At 47.9% G+C, this 20,158-nt stretch overlaps 1 protein-coding gene across 3 annotated transcripts in view; it reads right to left on the bottom strand.

The window, feature by feature from the left end:
• SLK (STE20 like kinase) overlaps positions 1-20,158 on the bottom strand; it is a 985,407-nt gene that overhangs the window by 130,754 nt on the left and 834,495 nt on the right. For all 3 annotated transcript variants that reach the window (XM_069611736.1, XM_069611737.1, XM_069611738.1), the window contains one exon: positions 5,413-5,538. In XM_069611736.1, coding sequence (XP_069467837.1) covers positions 5,413-5,538 — 126 coding nt within the window. The remainder of the gene's footprint in view (positions 1-5,412; positions 5,539-20,158) is intronic.

The following is a 20,158-nucleotide window of genomic DNA, read 5'->3' as shown; positions in this document are numbered from 1 at the left end:
GTCAGACCCACCACTTCTACCTGCAACTGGTACAGATGGTGGTGTATCCACCCAGTCTTCAGACAACTGATAGCCCTAGTTGAACAAACTTGACGATTCCGTCGCCACTAGGTTTTTAATCAGCAGGGAATAGATGCCCACTTTTACAATATCAATCCGTATAAAGTCAATGAAGACAATTCTGCCATTATATTTAGATGTTAGTGAGTGTAGGAATTTCTCTAAACAAGGCTAAAATATATTGTCGATTGTGAGGACAGACCTCCTTGACCTTAAAAATGCACTTCAGGCACGAATAAAATAAGTCTTCCCCAGACTCTGACAAAACAGGCAATTGATCAGGTTCCGTGGCCTCTTCATTCCGAGGCAATTTGAACATAGGAACCTTGTTCGGCTCTTTGGGGGCACAATGCTGATTAGATTCCAGAGAACTGGACTGCGGAGGCTGAAGTGCTAGCCTCCTCCTATCTTCTAATGTACGAAAGTGTGGGGGTTCCTCCACTGAGACAGGGATTTTAAGTACGATGGAATGAAGATTGGGGCTGTTGGTTGGAAAGCCACCAAAGCTGATGCAGGTGCTGAAGTAGAGGAATTACTTGCCTCCCTCTCAGGCCCCTTACCAACAACTGGCCTTGCAACCAAGGAGGCAGCTTTAGCCTGGCGAGAAGGTTCAACCTAGTCATTGTCAAACCCAGCTGAATAGGTAAAAATCAAGGTTAAGTCTAAGGATTCAGCAGTGGTAACTTGATTTAGGTTTTAAATATGTCTATTAATGATTTGCTCCTTTTCACAGAGCCAATAGGAACATTTTGCTTAGTGCCCTTCCCATTCTTGCGGTTAACTACCAGTTTCGGTTTATAAGTAGTGACTGGGACAGTTGTCTCGACAGCAGACAAACCCGAAGCATCACAATCTTCATAGAACACTTCTGTCTGCGCTTTAATCAAGCGTAAGAATTTGAAACTGCTTTTTTTTTTGTTCTGAGGTGGTAGTAAATGTTCCTTTTTAGCATTTCTGGGCTTTTCTTTCTTCTTTTTAGCCCCAATTTCTTGAACAGGCAAGGAGAGTGCTGCAGGGGCCAGTTCAGCAACTGCAACAACCTCATTAGAAGGAACACTACAAATCAGGGCAACACAGTTACTCGCTATGGGTGGGGAACAGTTATCGCAATCTGATGACATCATTTGAACCCCCACTGCTGACGTAGGGGCAGTTTTACCAGACAGTGCATCTAAGTCGTCCCGCATCCCATTCTCAGCAGGTAGTACAACAAAGGATGTTTGACAAGCAACAGGGGTTACAACTTTCTGGGATGACCCTCTACCATATTTTGCACGGATAGATTCTGTCATTCCCAGCATGGTTACAAAACCTTCAATAAAATGGACTTTCTCAGATAAACCTTTCAATATAGAGCGAACCTCCCTCAGTTCAAAAACATTTAAATCATGGCCCATATCCATGGAGTCAAGGATCCTAGATAGCACCGGAAAGGAAAAAACATCAATAACGGGTATATCCCGACTACCCTGTGGAACTTAGGCAAGAGACAGGGTGAGACATAGGAGACAAGCAGCTTGAACAGTTTAGACCTGGCTGATCAAAAGAAATTTGCGCATCGGCGTGATTCAAAGAGCTTTCGGCGTCCAATGGAGAGTCAACATCCTGGCGAAAAGGAACTGGCGCAAAGCTTAGAGAAGCTCTGCACAACTGGACCTCCTCCAGTTTGCGCTCGGGGAAGCTAGAGCTGCCTTTTTGTGGCTGCATACAAACGCTCAAAGAAAGACGGATCCTTTTAGACAGTCCTGAAGAAATTACAGGTGCCAAGATTGAAACATCAGAAATGAAGTTGGAATCTGCGCAATCCAGCAGATCTTCAGGGTCCACATGGGTGAAGGAACAAGAGCCCTTGCGAGGAATCTGTGCGCTAGATTTCCCCGGAAGCGCAGAGAAAAAAGGGCCACCCGCGTCGTTGGATGGAATTTGAATAGGCCGTGGCTGTCGGGAGGTTTGTTCCGATTTATCAGGAACATACAGGGCCACCTTAGCACCCATATTTATGGAAGAGAGGAGCAATGTTACTTCCTTCGTCAGGCACACCCGACAGATCATGGTTTGATCCCAATTGTTTCCCGCTACACAGTCCACGCATACTTGAGCCAGAGCTTTAACAGCCAAAAAAAGAAGAGAAAGAGCGTATCTTCAAGTGAAGTGCAAGATCAACTGTGGGAGATAAACAGGCTTTAGAAGGTCAGAAGAGACACTCCGGGCTGAAATACACTGGCTCAGCTCTGCTGAGGTCACACAGAACACACTACACGCTCCACGATCAACATGGTTAAGGTGCTTCCAGGCAGTAAAAAGAGATGAGACATTGCAATCCACTGGCTCAGCTCTGCTCACATGGAACACTGCGCTCACTGCGCGCTCCGCGATCAACAGGTTTAAGTTCTGCTTCTTGGCAGTAAAAAGAGAAGAGACTCCGGGCTGCAATCCACTGGCTCAGCTCTGCTCTGGTCACATGGAACACACTGCTTTTTGTCCTTTTGTAAAAGGATACCACTCCTCTTTGCCTCACTAGATCCCCTGGCCTCGGATAACATTTTCAAAGAGCTGCTGGCGCAGGGAGATGGACATCATAGATGAGGAATCTGTGGGAGGAAAAAGGGCATTAGAAGTTCCTATGTATGTCATAAAAAGTTGCTCTGATGACAAGTGTGCCTTAGTACCCTTCCAGGTATCAAGTGCCCTGGCCACAGTTAAAAAGGATCTATCTGAATCGGACTGAAAGGTCAGGAAAGAAGTAGAAATTACAACCTCCTGATTAATGTGGAATTACAAGACCACATTAGGTAAATAGGAATGGTGCATGTGCAACACCATCTTGCTGATAAAGAATTTCAGGAATGGTTGCCTTAAGTGGCAGTAGCCATTAGTTTAAAATATGTGCAAAGTACCACATTTAAGTCCCAAGACAGATGAGCAAAAAGCCTAAATAGGCTGTTGAAATGCCACTTTATGACTGGGTTAGAGGAACAGATGGAGAAACTGCATGAGCCCACATTCAGATAGGCTGGGATCGCACACATGTAGGTCATGGACAAGGCTAGCTTAATTCCTCAGTTCGCCTAATGAGCCATGAATGTGGACATCATCCAGAAAGGCTTTCTGCCAGTGGTCGAAGTGAGCGGGAGCGGTGCTCCTCTACTTTTTTAAATTACCTTTTACAGCTCCTATACTTTTATTTTAAAAAGAAACTGTTCCGGAATGGTTTTGTATTAAAATAAATGTGTAGGAAGAAGTTGAAACTTGCCATTTCAGTGCATTGCACTGAACGTTCCCTTAAACAGCAGGTGTAAGTGTTTGGGGTGTGTATTTTGCGTGGTAGGGGAGGTGGTGATGGGGTTTGTGGGGAGTGGGTGCAGGCCAGCATGGAACATAGTTCCACTACTTCTTTTCGTACACTTCGACCACTGCTTTCTGCTAGCACACCTGCCTCTCAATGTACCAGTGACAGAAACTGGCCCATTTGTGATTTAGTTGTTCATGTTCTAATCAGACATTCAGAGAGCCAAAAGTCAAGTCCTCAGGTTTCAGGTGGTTGAGGACAGACTGAGGGGACTCGTGAAAAAGTAACATCCCCACATTTTACTGGGAGAGAAGGTCTATCGCAATTAGTAGAACCCAATGGAATACAGATGATAGGCTTTAAGAGAACCACATAATTCAGGGCCATTGAGAGGCTATCAAGATGAGCTGACAGTTGACACTGAACACGTTTCTGGCTCACCAGAGGGCCCAATATGAGGAAGAATTGTTGATTCACTGTTGAAGATAACTCATTCGTGAAGGTCATGACTCCACAAGCTGAGCTTACCTGCTTGTTTGTTGAGCTTCCGATGCGATAAGTTTCCACCAAAACAATCTGATGTAAAATGCACTATTGCCCAATACCCATGGCTAGCTTGCAAAGTATAGGTGAAGCAGTTTTCCCCACCCCATTTTGTTAGGTAAAGACTAGCAATCGTATTCTACGTGAGGGTCAGCACTCGGCATCCGTGGATGGCAGGAAACATTTCAACGCAAGGACCATCACCTTGAGTTGCCGGACTAAAAGATGCCTGGAAGTTTGTTTATCAACCTCTGGTGCTTAATGGGAGAGATAACCATAGACAGTCAGCCAGCCAGTTTGTGCATGACAATATACAAAAGTACACCCCATTTGAGATTTCAAAACACAGATCAAGGGAGTCCTACTCAAAGGATGTATTCAAACTACTTGCCTCCTGAATCCTTCGGGGCAACTGCTCCATAAGCACCCAATAGCAGGATCAGGTCATAATTTCTGGTAGTACCCTTACAAGGGTAGGCAACCTTTGCTTGATTGTCAGCAGCAAACATGTTAAAAGTGGCTAAAAGTTGCTTTCATGACAACTCCCCATGAGAGGTTACTTACCAGCATAAAAGGTTGAGCCCGTTTGGGCACTGGCCTAGACAACTGCATCACAATCAGTCTGAGCTGTGCTAACCTTTAAGGGTGCCATTACATCTGAAGTAACCTCCTATAGAACCACACTAAGAACCAAATACAGATCCAGTGGTAATAGGAGCACAAAACTGACACCAAAGGTATATGTTTTTGAGTACCCAGACTCACATCATTAGCTGCCAAAGTAGCAATTGATGTTGACATGCAGACACCAGAGTGACTGTTAGAAAATGGCAAACAATGACTGAAAACTCCAGGTCAACTGAGATGGTTGTCTTGGAAGGGGAAGATACCGTTATAAGCAATTTCTTCATCACAATAAAATGCACAGCTACTTCTAATCCGAAGTGAAGTGGTTCAAGAAGACACCTGTGGGCCTCTTGTGCTTTTTGTTCTGGTCATCCGTCAGCTCAGCAACCAGGCTGACGTTATGACTGGGTTATGTTGCTACAGTGGTGATGCCTCCTGCCGGAGTTAGGAAAACAGTCCCCAGGTCTTTATGGAGAATACCACACACCTCTTCAAGTGACAACTGGACGGTTTTCGGGTCCATCACCTGCAAAGAACCTCAGGCAAGTGTCATGATCAACTGGCTAAGTAGCCAACAGAGCACACGCATGAATACGAAATCTGTTAGCAATCTTTGCGAGACTTGAACTCAGTCTTCTTTGGGGGTGACAAACTAATCCTGAGCAGCCTCTATCGTGGATGGAAAAAAAAACCAGATGGGCGGGCTGTACCGTTTCATATAACATTAACTAGCAGATAGTAAAGTCAGCAAATAGACCACATGCCTTGCCAGTTATTGCGATACATAATAAATGTAATCTTGTGTACACTATCCATACAGTAAATTGGTCAGTCAACAAGCTGCTAAAACAGAATGTCACATCAACCAGACCGATTTTAAAAGCTTCCTCTACCTGCAGCTGTTGCAATTCCTTGATGTTGCCATCACATTGCAACTGAAGGTCCCTCATTTGATTTTCATGCTTTTGGTGCTGAGCCAACCTTTCATTTTTCTGTCTCTTGTCTTCTTGGGCTGCAAACTACAAACACAAAAAGGGCAAATAAATGTGTATAGTGAAGTTAGATCCAGTCTCAAACTATTTTAAAAACATCCCGCAATTGATAGTGAAATGAAGAACTTCCAACACTAAACTATGTCTGTAGATCAAAAGTTTTTGAAATGTAATACGAGAACGTGTTTCTTCATGGCAACTTGCACATAAACATTAAACTTCACAGGTGATAGTCTCAATCAAACTCATCAGTTCTAGTAATATTCTGACAGTAATCTAGCAGACAATGATGAAAGGTTTTGGTTTCCTAAACATGGAGGTAGAAGATAAGAGAGAAAAGGATCAAGAGAATGGATTTATGGAAAGTTCCTATAATACAGTTTTCCTGAGCCTTCCCTCCCTCTTCTTCTACCTCCGTACCCCATTCCCCACCCATGTACCACCCACGTACCACCAGCAACAGCACTCCCACCAACATTTCAACGTAACATATTCAAAGTTGAAGTCTCTGTACAGTCATAAATACTTGTCAACTTCTTACCAGTTATTTATTATTAAATAACCTAAGAAAAACAAAGTGACAAACATCCCCAATAACACTTATCTTTTAAACAGAAGCAGTAATCACGGTTTGTAGGTTATTTCCACAAACAAAGTGGAATCTAGATGTACCCACAGAGATTTGGCAGCTGAGCTGTTACAATACAATTGCAAAAGTTGACTTTCGATCCAGACTACTGAATTTGAAATCTCTAATGTATATGTGCTATTATCCTTACTACGAGAAGATTGTCACATCTAATTATTTTTTTTTTTAAACTTTGTTTATTTTAAATCAAGGCAGGATGGTAAATACACATATTACAACATATTACAAGCAATGCTTTTTCAGGCTTACTGATCCCCAGTCCTCATTCCCCCCATCAGGCTTCCTCCCTCCCACCTCCCTCTGGCCTCTCCACCCCTCAAGTTTGGAGGCAGAATTTTTCCTCCTGGGTTACCCAGTTCGCGCCTTAGCGTCTTCCTCAGGGTTCTCTTGCTGTTTCAGGATCCATCGGGCCCTGATCGGTTTATAGGTCCGGGCGGGGAAGCGCTGGTCGTATTCAAGCACTGGGCCCCAAACATTTTGGAAGAGATGGAGCGTTCCCCCCTGTGCTGCCGTCACCTTCTCCGCAATCAGGATGTCCCAGAGTTTAGACCACCATCGGGCTATGGGAGGGCCTTCTGGGGATTTCCAGGCCCTGGCCAACACCGTTTTCCCCGCCAGTAGGCAGTGTGTCAATAGCTTAGATCTGGTCCCGGAGCGCGGGTAGATCGCGGGGATCGGGGCCCCCAGCAAAACTGGTTCAGGTTCCAGAGGAATCGCTGTTGCCGTGATTTGTGTGATGGTCTACAGGCATGTCCTCCAGAACTGTCGAATCTTTGGGCAAGCCCACCACATATGGAAGAAGGAGCCTGGGTGGCCACATCCTCTCCAGCAGGCATGATCCACTTGTGGGTTCATGTGGTGAAGTCGAAGGGGCAGGTAATACCACCGGAGCAGCACCTTGTTACCCGCATTCCCTATTGGTGATGCAGGTGGAAGAGGTGTGTGTTCTGGTCCATATGTCCACCCAGGTTTGGTCCTCGACCGGATGACCTAGGTCCGCCTCCCACTGGGCCATACAGCGGGTCTTTGTGGACAGGAAGTCCCTTAAGAAACGCCTATATAGGGTGGATACCCTGCCCCGGGTCGGAAGGTCCCCCAGTGTAAGTTCCAGGGCGGTGGGCGGGCGTGTTGCTGCCTGCAGAGTTTGGGGGTGTGAGCACCAGTGGCGTAGCTGGATATAAGTGAATCTGTCTCTTTCCTGGAGTTGGAACTTCTCCTTACATTGGACGAAAGTGAGGGGTGTCCCTCCCATATATAGCTGGTCTATGGTCTCCAGCCCGCCCTTTATCCAGTTCCGAAAATTGCGGGGGTCCGCTCCGGGTGAGAAGGATGGGTTATGGAAGACCGGGAAGCGTGGGCTCAGTCCTCTTGGCACTCCCTTTTGCTTTAGTGCCCCCATTCCCAGGAGCTAAGGGTGTGTTTAGTTGATAGAAGGAGGTCTCCCCAGTGTGTTCTAAGGGGGGGGGGGCGGGATGTGTGGCAGAAATCGCAAGGGTAGGGGTACTTGTGATTGTTCCAGCTCTACCCATCTGGGGCGGTTTGTTATAGTTTGCCATGCCTGAATCTGTGCTAGTTGTGCTGCCACACTATAGGCCCGCAAGTACGGAACCCCCAGACCTCCTAGCTTGGAGCCCCCCAGCATCGTTTTGAGAGGGATTCTCGCTCTCTTACCTTTCCAGATGAATTTCAGCATTTTCCTTTGGATGTCCCTGAGGGTTGGTGTGGGAATCGCTACTGGGAGGGAGGCGCAGGCTATAGGAACCTCGGAAGTAGGTTCATCTTGCATGCTGTGATGCGCCCCAGCAGTGAGATCTCTTGGGTCTCCCATCGTTTCAAGTCGCCTTCCAGTTCTTTCAGTAGCTGGGGGAAGATGGCTGTGTATGTGTCTCTTGGGTTAGCTGGTATGTGGACCCCTAAGTAGGGGATGGCCTTCTTCACCCATGTCATCGGGCACATCGCAGTCAATGGCTCCCGTTCTGCTGGGGTGAGGCCGATGCCCAAGGCCGAGGATTTGTCGAAGTTTATAGTGAAGCCTGAGACCTCACCGTAGGTGGTAAGTTCTCGTATCGCATGTTTCAGTGATGAGTGGGCTTCTGAGATCGTGAGTAGGACATCGTCCGCATTTAGGGCGATTTTGTGTTGCGTGGGGCCATTCTGCAGCCCTTTGATTTGGTCGTTTCCCCTAATCCTTTGTGCCAAAGGCTCCATGGTGAGTGCGAAGAGTAAGGGCGACAGCGGGCAGCCTTGCCGGGTTCCGCATGACAGGGGGATCGGAGCTGAGCTGTGTCCGTTAATTCTTAGGCACGTACTTGGGCTATTATAGTTGGCTAGAACCATCGTCTGAAAAGTTGACCCGAAGCCGAAGGCCTCTAGGGCGAGTTTCATAAAGGACCAATCTACTCGATCAAATGCCTTGGCTGCGTCCAGAGCCACTAAGACCAGTTTTTGGGAGTTTCGGGAGGCAGGGTCCACCAGGTTCAAGGTTCTCCGTATGTTGTCACCAGCTGCCCGGTGAAGGATGAAGCCTGCTTGATCGGGGTGGATGATCTTCGGGAGGACGCGGTTCAGGTGGTTTGCCAGGATTTTTGAGTATATATTTGCATCGATGTTTAAGAGTGCAATCGGTCTGTAGGAGGTTAGACTCCTTGGGTCCTTTCCTGGTTTGGGCAGGAGGATGGTGGTGGATTCCTGCATCGATGGGGTGACTGATTCTGTTTCTCTGAAGGAGTTGAACAGGGTCACCAGATGGGGGGTCAGTTGTGGCCTGAATAGTTTATAGAACCTGGTCGAAAAGCCGTCTGGACCTGGGGCTCGTGTTTTAAGCGACTTAATGGCCTCCTCCCCTGTAAAGGGCTCCTCCAATTCGTCTCTCGTTGTATTGGCGAGACAGGGTACCGCTGCCCTCTGCAGATATTCCACCTGTTGCGATAGGTTCCGAGGGGTTGCCTTCATGATTTGAGTCAGGTAGTCTGTCGCGAGCTGTCGTTTTTCGGGCTCCGAGTACCGTGTGACCCCCTTGGAATCACGCAGACCTGCGATCGTGTTGACGCGTCTCCGTTTGGCTAGTTTGGCCACCAGGAACCTGTTCGCCTTGTTGCCCTTCGCGTAATATGATTGTTTGGCTTTTGCCATCAGTAGGGCGGTTTGTTCCGCGTAGTGGGCTTCTAGCTTTTTCCTCGCTGTTCGCATGATCCGTTGCGTCTTAGGGGACCAGCCTTTTTCCTTGTCGATTGCCTCAGCCTCTCTTAGCTCGTCCTCTAGAGCTATCCGGGTCTGGCGTCTGCTCCGGTGGTAGGCCGCTCCTTGAGCAATTAGGGAGCCCCCTGATTACTGCCTTCATGGCATCCCAATTATTCGCTAGTGAAGTGTCCGAGGCTGGGTTTTCGTCAAAGTAGTTTGTTATTCCCGTCGCGATCTTGTCTCTCATAGCCATGTCATTGAGAATCGGATCGTATAGGGACCATTTGCGTGGCTTATTGAGGTTGGGGTCCTGAACCCGCAGTTCCAGGAACACTGGAGCGTGGTCGGACATGGCTCTCGAGCCGATGGAGACCTCTTTGACTGAGGGGAAGGTGTGCGGGGAGATCAGGAACAGGTCGATCCTTGAGAAGGTGCGGTGTACGAACGAGTAGAAGTAGTCTCTTTCGTCGGGGTGAAACACCCGCCATGAGTCTATTATCTCCAAAGACCTGAATAGCCGGAGGAGGCTAAGTGCTTGGGCGAAATCGCTAGGAGTCGGGGGGGTGTGACCGGTCTTTAGTGGGGTCGGGAACCCCATTGAAGTCCCCTCCGACAATTGTTTGACCCTCCACAAAACTAGCAAAAGTCGTGCCCAAGAAGTCGTAGAAGTGTGATTGTCCAGTGTTAGGGGCATACACTGAGATGAGGGTGTATAGGTCTCCCAACAGGAGGCATTTGACTGCTGTGTATCGGCCTTCCGGGCATATTTTCGTTTCCAGGATTTGCGGGTTCAAGTCTTTCCTAAAGAGGATCGCCGTGCCTCCCTTTTTACTTGTGCCGGAGGCAAAAAATTGAAGCGGGAATAGTCGAGAGCGAAGCCGGATCACGTCCGCCGGCAGCAAGTGGGTCTCTTGGAGCATAGCTATGGAACAAGTTACTTACCTGTAACTGTTGTTCTCCAGCATGGGTCTGGCATGGATTCACATGCTCATGAATATTCCCCGTCGTCAGGCTGGGAATCCTCGGTAAAGAAAAAAACCAGTATCAGTTTCGTTTCTGATCCGTCTTTCGTAGTAATAACCAATCACTGGTCTCTGCGTCATACTGACCACAGCCAATGACTGCCCTCTACCTAAGCACCGCCTCTGGCAGCCATCTTCAGATTTGGAAGCACGTGAAGTGGCAGTATGACCAAGTGAAGAGCCGCAGAGGGGTAGGCGGGAGGGTTCGCATGTGAATCCATGCCAGACCCATGCTGGAGAACAACAGTTACAGTTAAGTAACTTGTTCCTTCTCCAGCATGGGGTCTGGCTTGGATTCACATGCTCATGAATAAAGAATACATAGCAGTACACACATGCACAACCACGGGAGGTGGCAAAGGCTCAACATTAAGCATCTTACCTCCTCACCAGGCTCACCTCAGGCGAACAGGTTGCGCAGCACTGCTTGGCCGACCCTGGACTCCTCCCTGGAATCCCGATCGACGCAGTAGAATTTCGTGAAGGTGTGCGTCGACCTCCACGTAGCAGCCCTGCATATGTCCAGCAGGGGCACACCAGAAAGGAACGCCGTGGTAGCTGCGATCGCTCTGGTGGAATGGGCTCTCGGACGGCCAGGCAGCGGTCGGTTTGCCAACCGATGACAGTACATGATACAGCCGGAGAGCCATCTGGAAATGGAAGCCTTCGAGAGAGCCTTCCCCTGATTGACAGGTCCAAAGTTCACAAAGAGTTGTGACGTCTTCCGAAAACACTTTTGTGCGGTCCACGTAGAACTTCAGCGCTCTAGCCACATCCAGCGAGTGCAAAGTCCTCTCAGCCGGCGACGAAGGCGACGGGAAGAACACAGGCAACACCAAGGGTTCGTTGAGATGGAAGTCCGACGGTACCTTGGGCATGAAGGAGGGGTGCATCCTGAGCACTACCCTCGTGTCGTGAAAAGTCAAGTACGGGGCCTTGCAGGAAAGGGCCTGGATCTCTCCCACCCGTCGTGCGGAGGTGATGGCCACAAGAAACGCTGTTTTCCACGACAGAAACTTCAACGGGGCCGAGTGCAGAGGCTCGAACGGAGGTCCCATGAGCTTGGTCAGCACCACGTTGAATTCCCACGCCGGGGCCGGAGCCTTCACCGGCGGGAACGATCTGAACAGTCCCTTCATGAACTCTTTCACCAGACGATGAGACCACAAGGACGTCCGGCCCGTGGTTCTGGTGTATCAGGAGATCGCAGCAAGATGAATCTTGATGGACGCGTGTGCCAGTCCAGCTTTGGCCAGCGTCAGCAGGTACGGCAGTACCTGGGGAGCCGTAATCCGTAGAGGGTTAATCTTCTGTGCGTGGCACCAGACAGAGAACCTCTTCCATTTGTGTCCGTAGCATTTAAGAGTCGAGGACGCCCTGGCCTTTGCAAGAACCTCTCTGCAGTCGGCCGGTATGTCGTATCCTTCAAACTCTAGCGCTGCAGGAGCCAGGCCTGCAAGTTCAGTGATTTCGGGTCGTGGTGGAGGATGGCGCCTCCTTCCCTGGAGAGTAGATCCGCGTCCACCGGCAGCTTGATTGGCGGGGACGCTGACAAGTCCAGAAGGTCCGGGAACCATATCTGCCTCGGCCACGCAGGTGCGACGAGGATCATCCTGCACCGTGACCTCTTGAGCTGGTTGATGAGCCGGATTAGCAGTGGCAAAGGAGGGAACGCGTAGAGGAACAGGCCCTCCCAGGGGAACGAGAAAGCATCGCCCATGCTCCTCGCCTGGGGAAACCTGCTGGCGAACCTCCGGCACTTGGAGTTCGTCGCCGTCACGAACAGGTCGATCTGGGGTGTGCCCCACCGTCGGAAGAGGCGATCCACTAGATCCTGCCGTAGTTCCCACTCGTGGCACGAGCGCAGCTCCCTGCTGAGTGAGTCGGCGATGGTGTTTTTTATCCCTGCCAGATGAAACGGCACCAGAAACATCCTTTGGGCGACGGCCCAATGCCACAGGTCCTGCGCCTCCTTGGACAGCGCTGGGGACCTGGTTCCGCCCTGTTTCCTGATGTAAAACATGGTGGTGGTGTTGTCGGTGAAGATCCTCACCACCTTGCCCTTGAGGGACGGAAGGAAGGACCTGAGGGCCCAGAACACTGCACGGAGCTCCAGGACGTTGATATGGAGGGACTTCTCCGTCAGGAGCCAAAGGCCTCTCGCGTGCAGATTTTCGGTGTGCGCTCCCCACCCTTCCAGGGAGGCATCCGTGGTCACTGTCTCCTGGTGGTCTGGGGTCTGGAAGTCCATGCCCGCCGTCAGATGCGCGCGGTTGCCCCACCACTGGACCGCTCGGCGGAAACTCTCGTCGAGTGTGATCCTCTCCTCGAAGCCGCCCGTCGTTTGGATCCAGCGCGCGTCCAGGAACTCCTGCAACGGGCGCATCCAGAGCCTGCAAATGGGAAGGAGGTAGATGCAAGAAGCTGTATTGCTGCCTGTTAGGATCTGCACGGACAGGTTTGTTAAATGGGGTTCCAATGCCTTAAGGGCATTGAATACTGCCAGAAATTCCAACACATTGATGAGGTTCTGAGCTGCAGTGTGAGACCACAGACCCTGAGCTGTGTGGTGAAGCTAGTGAGCGCCCCTACCCTGTCAGTGAGGCGTCCGTAGTGACCACTGCCTGCATCTCCGGGTTGTATAAAGGTTTTCCTTTCGTTAGGTTTTCTCTTGTCCACCAGCAAAGATTTTGTACAAGTGTTGGCAAAACGCCCACTAGATCGTCCCACTGACCGTTTGCCTGAGACAACTGTTTCGCCAACCACTCCTGTATGGGACGCAGGCGCGCGTGAGGAACCAGGTAAATGCAAGATGCCATCATGCCTATTAAACGCATTGCTTTGCGCACCTGTTACGAAAAGAGGGCCGCATATACTAGGAATGCCTCCGGCCGCAAGCACCGGTCAGGGAGAGTTAATGAACTCACTGACCAGTTATTGGGGCCACAGGTGCTGGAACCGAAGCTCCGGAACCCCAGGAGGCTGTAAAGGAAACATACAAAGAGAACAGTAAAGGCAAAGACCTGGATAACTGCAAACAGGATGCTTTACCTAAAGGAATGCTGGTGGGCAGCTTGTAGTCAAGGGGGTACTGGGACTTTCGCCTAATTCCAGAGCTTGGCGGAACAGGTGGTATCCAGCAGCTGCAAGGCAGCGCACGACTGGCTGCTTTGATGGATGAAGCGAGAAAAGCACTTGGCAAGAGTGATAGTTCACAGGATGTGCTGAACCAAAACGTAGTGAACAGGACAATCCGTGTAACAAAGCCTGGTCCATAAAACCGTGTAGGTAATCTGCTGAGTAACTAGCCAAAACAGTAAGAAGAGCAGTCAGTGGAGCAAGCTGAGGTCGTAAGGCCATATGAGCAGTTAGTTGAGTCACCGTATCAGGAACGCTGAGGAGAACAGGAAGTCCGAAGTGCAGAGCCGTGGTCAAAGTACCATAGAGCGAAAACTTAGAACAATGAACGAAGCGCGCCGAGGCTGTCAATCATGAACAGCTGAGAAGCGCCAAATGGCGGAAGTTGAATCCTTTTAAGCTACTGATCGGTCACGTGACGGACACTGCGTCTGGAAACGTGAACAGGGCGCAGGAGGCGGCTGGCGTCCTTCAGTTTCCATGGCGCCTCCAGTGTCCAGCACGGCCATAGCCGCCATGAATGCCGTAACCGAAACCCCCTAACACAGGGGTGACTGCAGCGTCGTCTGCTGCCATGCTGCTGCTGGATGGAAATAGCTGGCGTGGAGGCAAGTGGGGTCGTGTGTGAACGTGGGCATGACAGCACCCTTATCTGGCGACCGGCCTGATAATGTGGTATTTGCAGTAACACATTTTTTACTCTTTCCTCTGAAGGAAAGACCAATCCTTCCTCTGTGTTTAGGACAGCTTCTATGAACTGTTTTGAAGTGCTTGGCAATAGGCTTGATTTTTTTCTCACCGATGGAGCAGCCCAATTGAAAGAGGAGGTTGATTGTTCTTTGGATGTTTTGTCTGCAAATCAGAGGCGATTCCCCTGTTATGAGCCAGTCGTCCAGGTAAGGGTACACAGGGATTGCCTCCCTGCGCAGGTGTGCTGCCACCACCACAAGTGAATACCCTTAGAGCAGATGCTATTCCGAAGGGTAGTACTCTGAATTGGTAGTGCTGGTTCGCTAACTTAAAACGCAAGAATCTTCTGTGCGCTGGGAACATTGAAATATGAAAAAAGGCATCTTTCACATCCAATGTTCCCATGTAGTCACCTTTTTTTTTTTTAGAAGGGGGATTACCTCTTGTAGCGTAGTCATGCAGAACTTTTGTGGCTTGACATATTTGTTTGCAGGGCGCAAATCTAATACTGGGTGCATTGTTAGATCTTTCTTTGGCACAAGGAAGTATGTTGAATAAATAAACTTGTTTACCTGGTTGGCCGGGACAACCTCGACTGCGTCCTTTAGAAGAAGCGTGGCGATCTCTTTGAGGAGGATGCGCTGGTGCTACTGGGAATGGGTCTTGTCGTGGTGGGTGGTTCTGGGTTGCCCGAGGAGTTCTATGCAGTATCCGCCTTTTGCAGTGGACAGTACCCATCTGTCTGTGGTGATTCGCTCCTATGCTTGGGTGAAGCAGCATATGCGCCCTTCCGACTGGAGAGGCATGGGAGGGCACCTGAAGCAGATAGTCACTGCTTTTGAGGTGGAGTGCCAACTCGGGAGGAGTTGCCTCTATCATGTCCGCGGGCTCTGCACGCTCCTCTTGGGTAATACTGGGTGGACTGACCCTGATTGTTTCCCCAGGTAGTACCTTGGCTTTGGTTATAAGTGGAACCCCTTTGAGAATTTTGGCCACGAAAGCAACGAAAATTGCTGTTTCTCCTCTGGCCAGTGGGCTTATTGGTGATTTGGCCTAGACACTTGAGTCTCGTACTCTTCTTTGGCTGTTTTAAGGCGTCTTCAACAGCCTTGCCAAATATCACATTGGGCTCAATGGGCCTGTTGATAAGGTATTACCCAAATTGTTCGAATTACCGAATTTACCTTTGACAATTGACCGCACATATACATACATATATATATATACATATATATACACACATATATATACATATATATATATATATATATATATATACATATATATATATATATATACATATATATACACACATATATACATATATATACACACATATATACACACATATATATATATATATATATATATAGGGGGGTTTCCCCCCGCATATATGTAACAATTGACCTTCACAATTCGGTCAATTGTGCAAAGGTCAATTGTAGTTCAAACAATTCGTATACATCCGTTGATAAGGGTAGCTTGCGTCTCTGGTTTAAAACCCGATTGGCGCAACCAAGCAGGATGCTGGTTAATAGTACCCTCTGCTATTATTCTGCCTGCGTTGTCCGCGGCTTCAAAACTGGTCTTTAATAAGCAGCTTGACACTGCTCTGCCCTCTGCGGCTATCCTGGCAAGTTAAGATTTAAGTGGTTCTGGGGCAGATGATAGTAAGGCCGAGACCTCATCCCATTTGTGGCAGTTGTAACTGGCCAACAGAGTAGAATTGTTAGCAATTCTAGTCTGAAATGCTGCAGAGGAGGTGACTTTTCTGCCTATCGTATAAATTCTCTTGCTTTCCTTGTCAGGCGGGGCCTCAGAGGAAGCTAGGGGAGTACCAGCCCTTTTCCTCGTAGTTCCGACTAAAGAATCAGGCTTCAGTTGCCCTCTGATATATAGTGGGTCAGAAGGGGCAAGTCTAAACAGTTTCTCTATGCAGGGGTTCACTGCCCGCGTAAGATTAGTAGTCTCCAGCGATGGCTGTATTTTTCGCTGAATGGATTTGAGGAGTGGGATGAACTGTCTTATCCTCAACGATTTCTTCTACAAAATCCTTATCTTGTTGTACCTCTTGAGTCTCCATCTTAAAATGCTTTTTTTTTATTTGCATTTAATCAATAAAAGATTTTTACAAAATAGATTTTAGCGTTGCTTTACAAATAGTTCTTATGAGGCTACTTGGGATACCGCTCTCAATTTCGTTCTTGAGAAGGTCAATGTCAGAAACCGTTTTTTACACTGTCGTCATCAGACTGATCTGTAACCCTTTGACAAATGACATTTCCCAGAGTTGCTTTTTTAAGGCAATGTCCAAAAGTTTGGCTGCGGCCCTCGACCATCTGGCAGAATCGCCAGAAATAAGCAGACACCAGCCAGTCTCTTCACTTATTACCGATGGATAAGATAGTAGCGGTGCCAAGTACGCCTCTCTTTCTGAAGACAGTGCAGGACAAGACGTCAAAAGATGTCTGACAGTTTCCAGTTGGTCGGCGTTTTCACATAGACGACATGTAGCTATTGTAGATTTTGATCTAATAGCCAAAATTTCCCTTGTGTGTAGGATGTTTAGCCAAGCTCGCATAAAAGTTTTTCTCAAAGCTTTTTCAGGGAATTTTTCGCAGTACTTCAGTGGAACTTTCGGTTTATTGTGTCCAGGCGAGAGATCTTTCAGTAGTTTATATGGCAGAATGTTTTCATTTGTCAAAATCCAGTCTTGTTGCACTATTTTTTCTTTTACTCTGCCAGGATTTGAAATTAAGAGTTCTTCCGAGCAGGCTATCTCTTCCAGTTTGTCTTTCCGTTTCTTCACCCAAACATTTAGAGGTTTGCACCCTCCTCTTTGGATCTCTTGTACTACCACCTGAAAGATGGGGAGGGCGTCTGGGGAGACAATTTTCTTAAAAAGTTGGAGAGCACCTTGGCTCTACTGATGCCGCAAGGGACGTAAGACCAAGATCACAACGGATCGCTGCCATAGGTTCTGACTTAGGAAGGGTCAGTACCGTCTTCCACACAAAACCTTCTAGTTTTTGCCATAGATCTTCTGAAAGGCTTAGGTTTGCACACATTCCATAGACTAGAGCAGGGATTATTTGCGACTAATAGAAATTTAGAGCCGGTATCCATGAGAACTTTCCAAATTTTCTATCCACTGCTTTCAATTGGGCTGTCGGGTTTCTTGTTTTGTCCCACAGAGCCTCCGTAGCGGTGTTTTATTTCAGGGAGTTGACTATCCAAACCCCAAGATATTTGTATTCGTTGACCACTTCTAGTTTCTTGTTTTCCAGAAACCAGGCCGATGTAGTTTTGCTGTCAACTGTCGACTTGGTGAAAAGCAAGATTTTTGTTTTCCGAGTATTGATTTCTAAGTTGTTTTCTTTCATATAGGCAGAGAGATTAGCTAATTGCCGCTGTAGACCTATTTTTGTCTGGTCCATCAGGATCAGGTCATCCGCGTACCATAGCCTAGGCACTTTTGACAGTCCCACTTTTGCTGGAAATGAGCGAATTTTCTCCTCGGTGTACTGGAAATCGCCTATAAAGGCAATAAACAGTGCCCGAGCCAGTAGGCAACCTTGCTTGGTTGGTCGAGATTTTGCTAGACAGATGACCTTGCTGGCTCAGTCGAACCAGCATAATGGTTTGAGTGTGTAAAGCCATGATTGGATCCAAGATTGAGGTCAGGCAATTCCAGATTCTCAGTTTTTCCCAGAGTTTCTCGCGATCCACCATATCGAATGCCTTTGATAGGTCGACCAGGGCCAAATGAACTTTCGGGGCACCTGATTTCACCATTGCTTTGATGATGTTTAATATCAGGATATTAATCATAGTGCCTGTACCCTTCTGGAAGCCCATCTGGAAAATGTCAGTCGCAGGAGAAGCTTTAGCCCACTTCTGAAAATGCGCGAGTAGTAGAGTCGCAAATATTTTTCCCAGGATGTCCAACAATGCGATGGGTCTGTAGTTGGCTGGGTTATCCTTAGATCCTTTTTTGAAAATTGGAACCAGTATCGCTTCTGTCCAGGATGCCGGAATCTGTTTGACTTTATGGCAATGGATGAAAATTTCCTTTATGACTGCGGCCCAATCATCCAGATGTTGGATGTCAATGTTGGAAAGACCATCGGGTCCCGGGGCTCTAGAGGTTTTTAGTTGTTTTATTACTCAAGATATCTTCCATGTCAGTCAGTGGGATCCAATCATTTTAAGAGTGCTCAATTTTCCCATCCGTGTACGATGCAGGGGCTTCAAAAAGTGCACTGAAATACGCCATCCAGTTTTGTTCCGATACTGCATTAGCCATAGATGGTGCTCTTTGCCCGTTGATTGTTTTTAATATATTCCAAAAGTCTCGTGTTTTTTGATGCGAGGGACTTCTGCATGATCTCTGCGTCGTTCTGATACAGACTCGCCGTGTGATATTTTAGCCACGATTTGGAGTGGGTAGCGCCCTTTTGGAATTCAGCCCATGCCACTGCTGTTTGATGCCTTATTGCAAAGTTTTTCAGATTCCTTACTTCACGTCTCTTTATTACCACCAACCGGTCATAGGTATGCTTGTGAGCGGGTTTCTTACCCTTTCTTCCTGAAAAGGCCACCCTATGAGGCGATAGTAGAGGAGTGTAGTCTAGTCTTTTAGCAGGAAGGCTGGTAGTTCTGAACTGAGGATCTGCGCTCAGCCTGTCCTTTATGGCTTTGATGTTGTCAGCCGTAAAGCGCAATCTGGATTGTTGCTTATTTGACCCTACTTCTGAAGCGTATATAGGCCTTTCCGGTACGTGAGCTCCCCACGCTAGTTTTAGCAGATTATGATCGCTTTCCAACGTTTTCACAACTTTGAAGGATGAAACAAAGGGGATCAGACCCTCAGTTACAAAAATGAAATACAGGGTAGCAGAGGATTTGTCTCTTTCCCATGTTGGAATCTGGGGTTCGTGGTCTTTTAACATGGCTGCGTTGAAAAGGTTTCTTGATTTCATCAGTTTAGACCAAGCCAAACCTCTTTTTTCTGCCAGAGACTGAATCGAATTTGGTTTTTCAGATGTTATCGAAGTTTTGCATTTGGCATTTAGATCACCGCAAACTATGAGGTTATCAATGTCGAAGTCTGCGGTGATGGTGTCAATGACATCAGCTACTGTGTTGCAGAATTTTTTTGATGTTGTTCTCTCCGGGTTCCAATATAAGTTTATTATCGCAAGGTCTGAAGTGATCCATGCAGCCTGCTATGGGTCATAACGCTGCCATGATGTCAGGGTGCCGAGCATACCATAGGCTTCAATGATTTTAGTTTTTGGCGTAACCCCTGAGCGATTGCGGATTGCCGTTGGAAGACCTGCAGATGGTCTTCCCATTAGTGATCTACAAGCTGGAGAGATTTCTATTGTGAATCCGTCAAGTGTCGGGGGGTCGGATAGCCACGTTTCCTGTAACCACAGGATATCAAAGCTTCCTAAGTCTATATCACTCGGGCGAGTCAGATGGTTGAAGCCTCTAGTGTTCCATGATGCCATAATCAGATCTTTATTGGTCGGTTTCGGTGCCAATTTCACTGTAGACACCAGGAGCTCTAGAGGACTTCTTGTTCGCTGCTATTTCTTGTTGGATCGGATAAACGTGTCCGCCAGCCGCTTCCATGGACCATCTGAGATTTTTCGCTTCTGCTGACACATATGACTTTTCGTGGAATCTTCCAATTTGTCTGTAGAGTTGATTCTATCTCTCGGTATCCGCATGTTTTTGTAATTGAATCTGTAATGCGGAGTCCGACCGGTATTTTCCCATTTTGGTGAAGATCCAAACTTTTTGTCTTTTTCTCTCCAATCGAAGTGTTCATGGTCATCGCTTGGCCACTGATGCCTAGTGATTTTGCTCCTCGAGGAGTCTTGCCTGCAATTTTGCTTATATAGTGCTTCAGTTTTTTAGATGTAATGGACCCTTGTCGGAGAGGCCCTCTTCTGAGTTT

The sequence above is a fragment of the Ambystoma mexicanum genome, chromosome 8 (genome assembly GCF_040938575.1).
Source record: "Ambystoma mexicanum isolate Mex_15411 chromosome 8, UKY_AmexF1_1, whole genome shotgun sequence".
Lineage (NCBI taxonomy): Eukaryota > Metazoa > Chordata > Amphibia > Caudata > Ambystomatidae > Ambystoma > Ambystoma mexicanum.
This window is presented reverse-complemented; position numbering and strand designations above follow the sequence as displayed.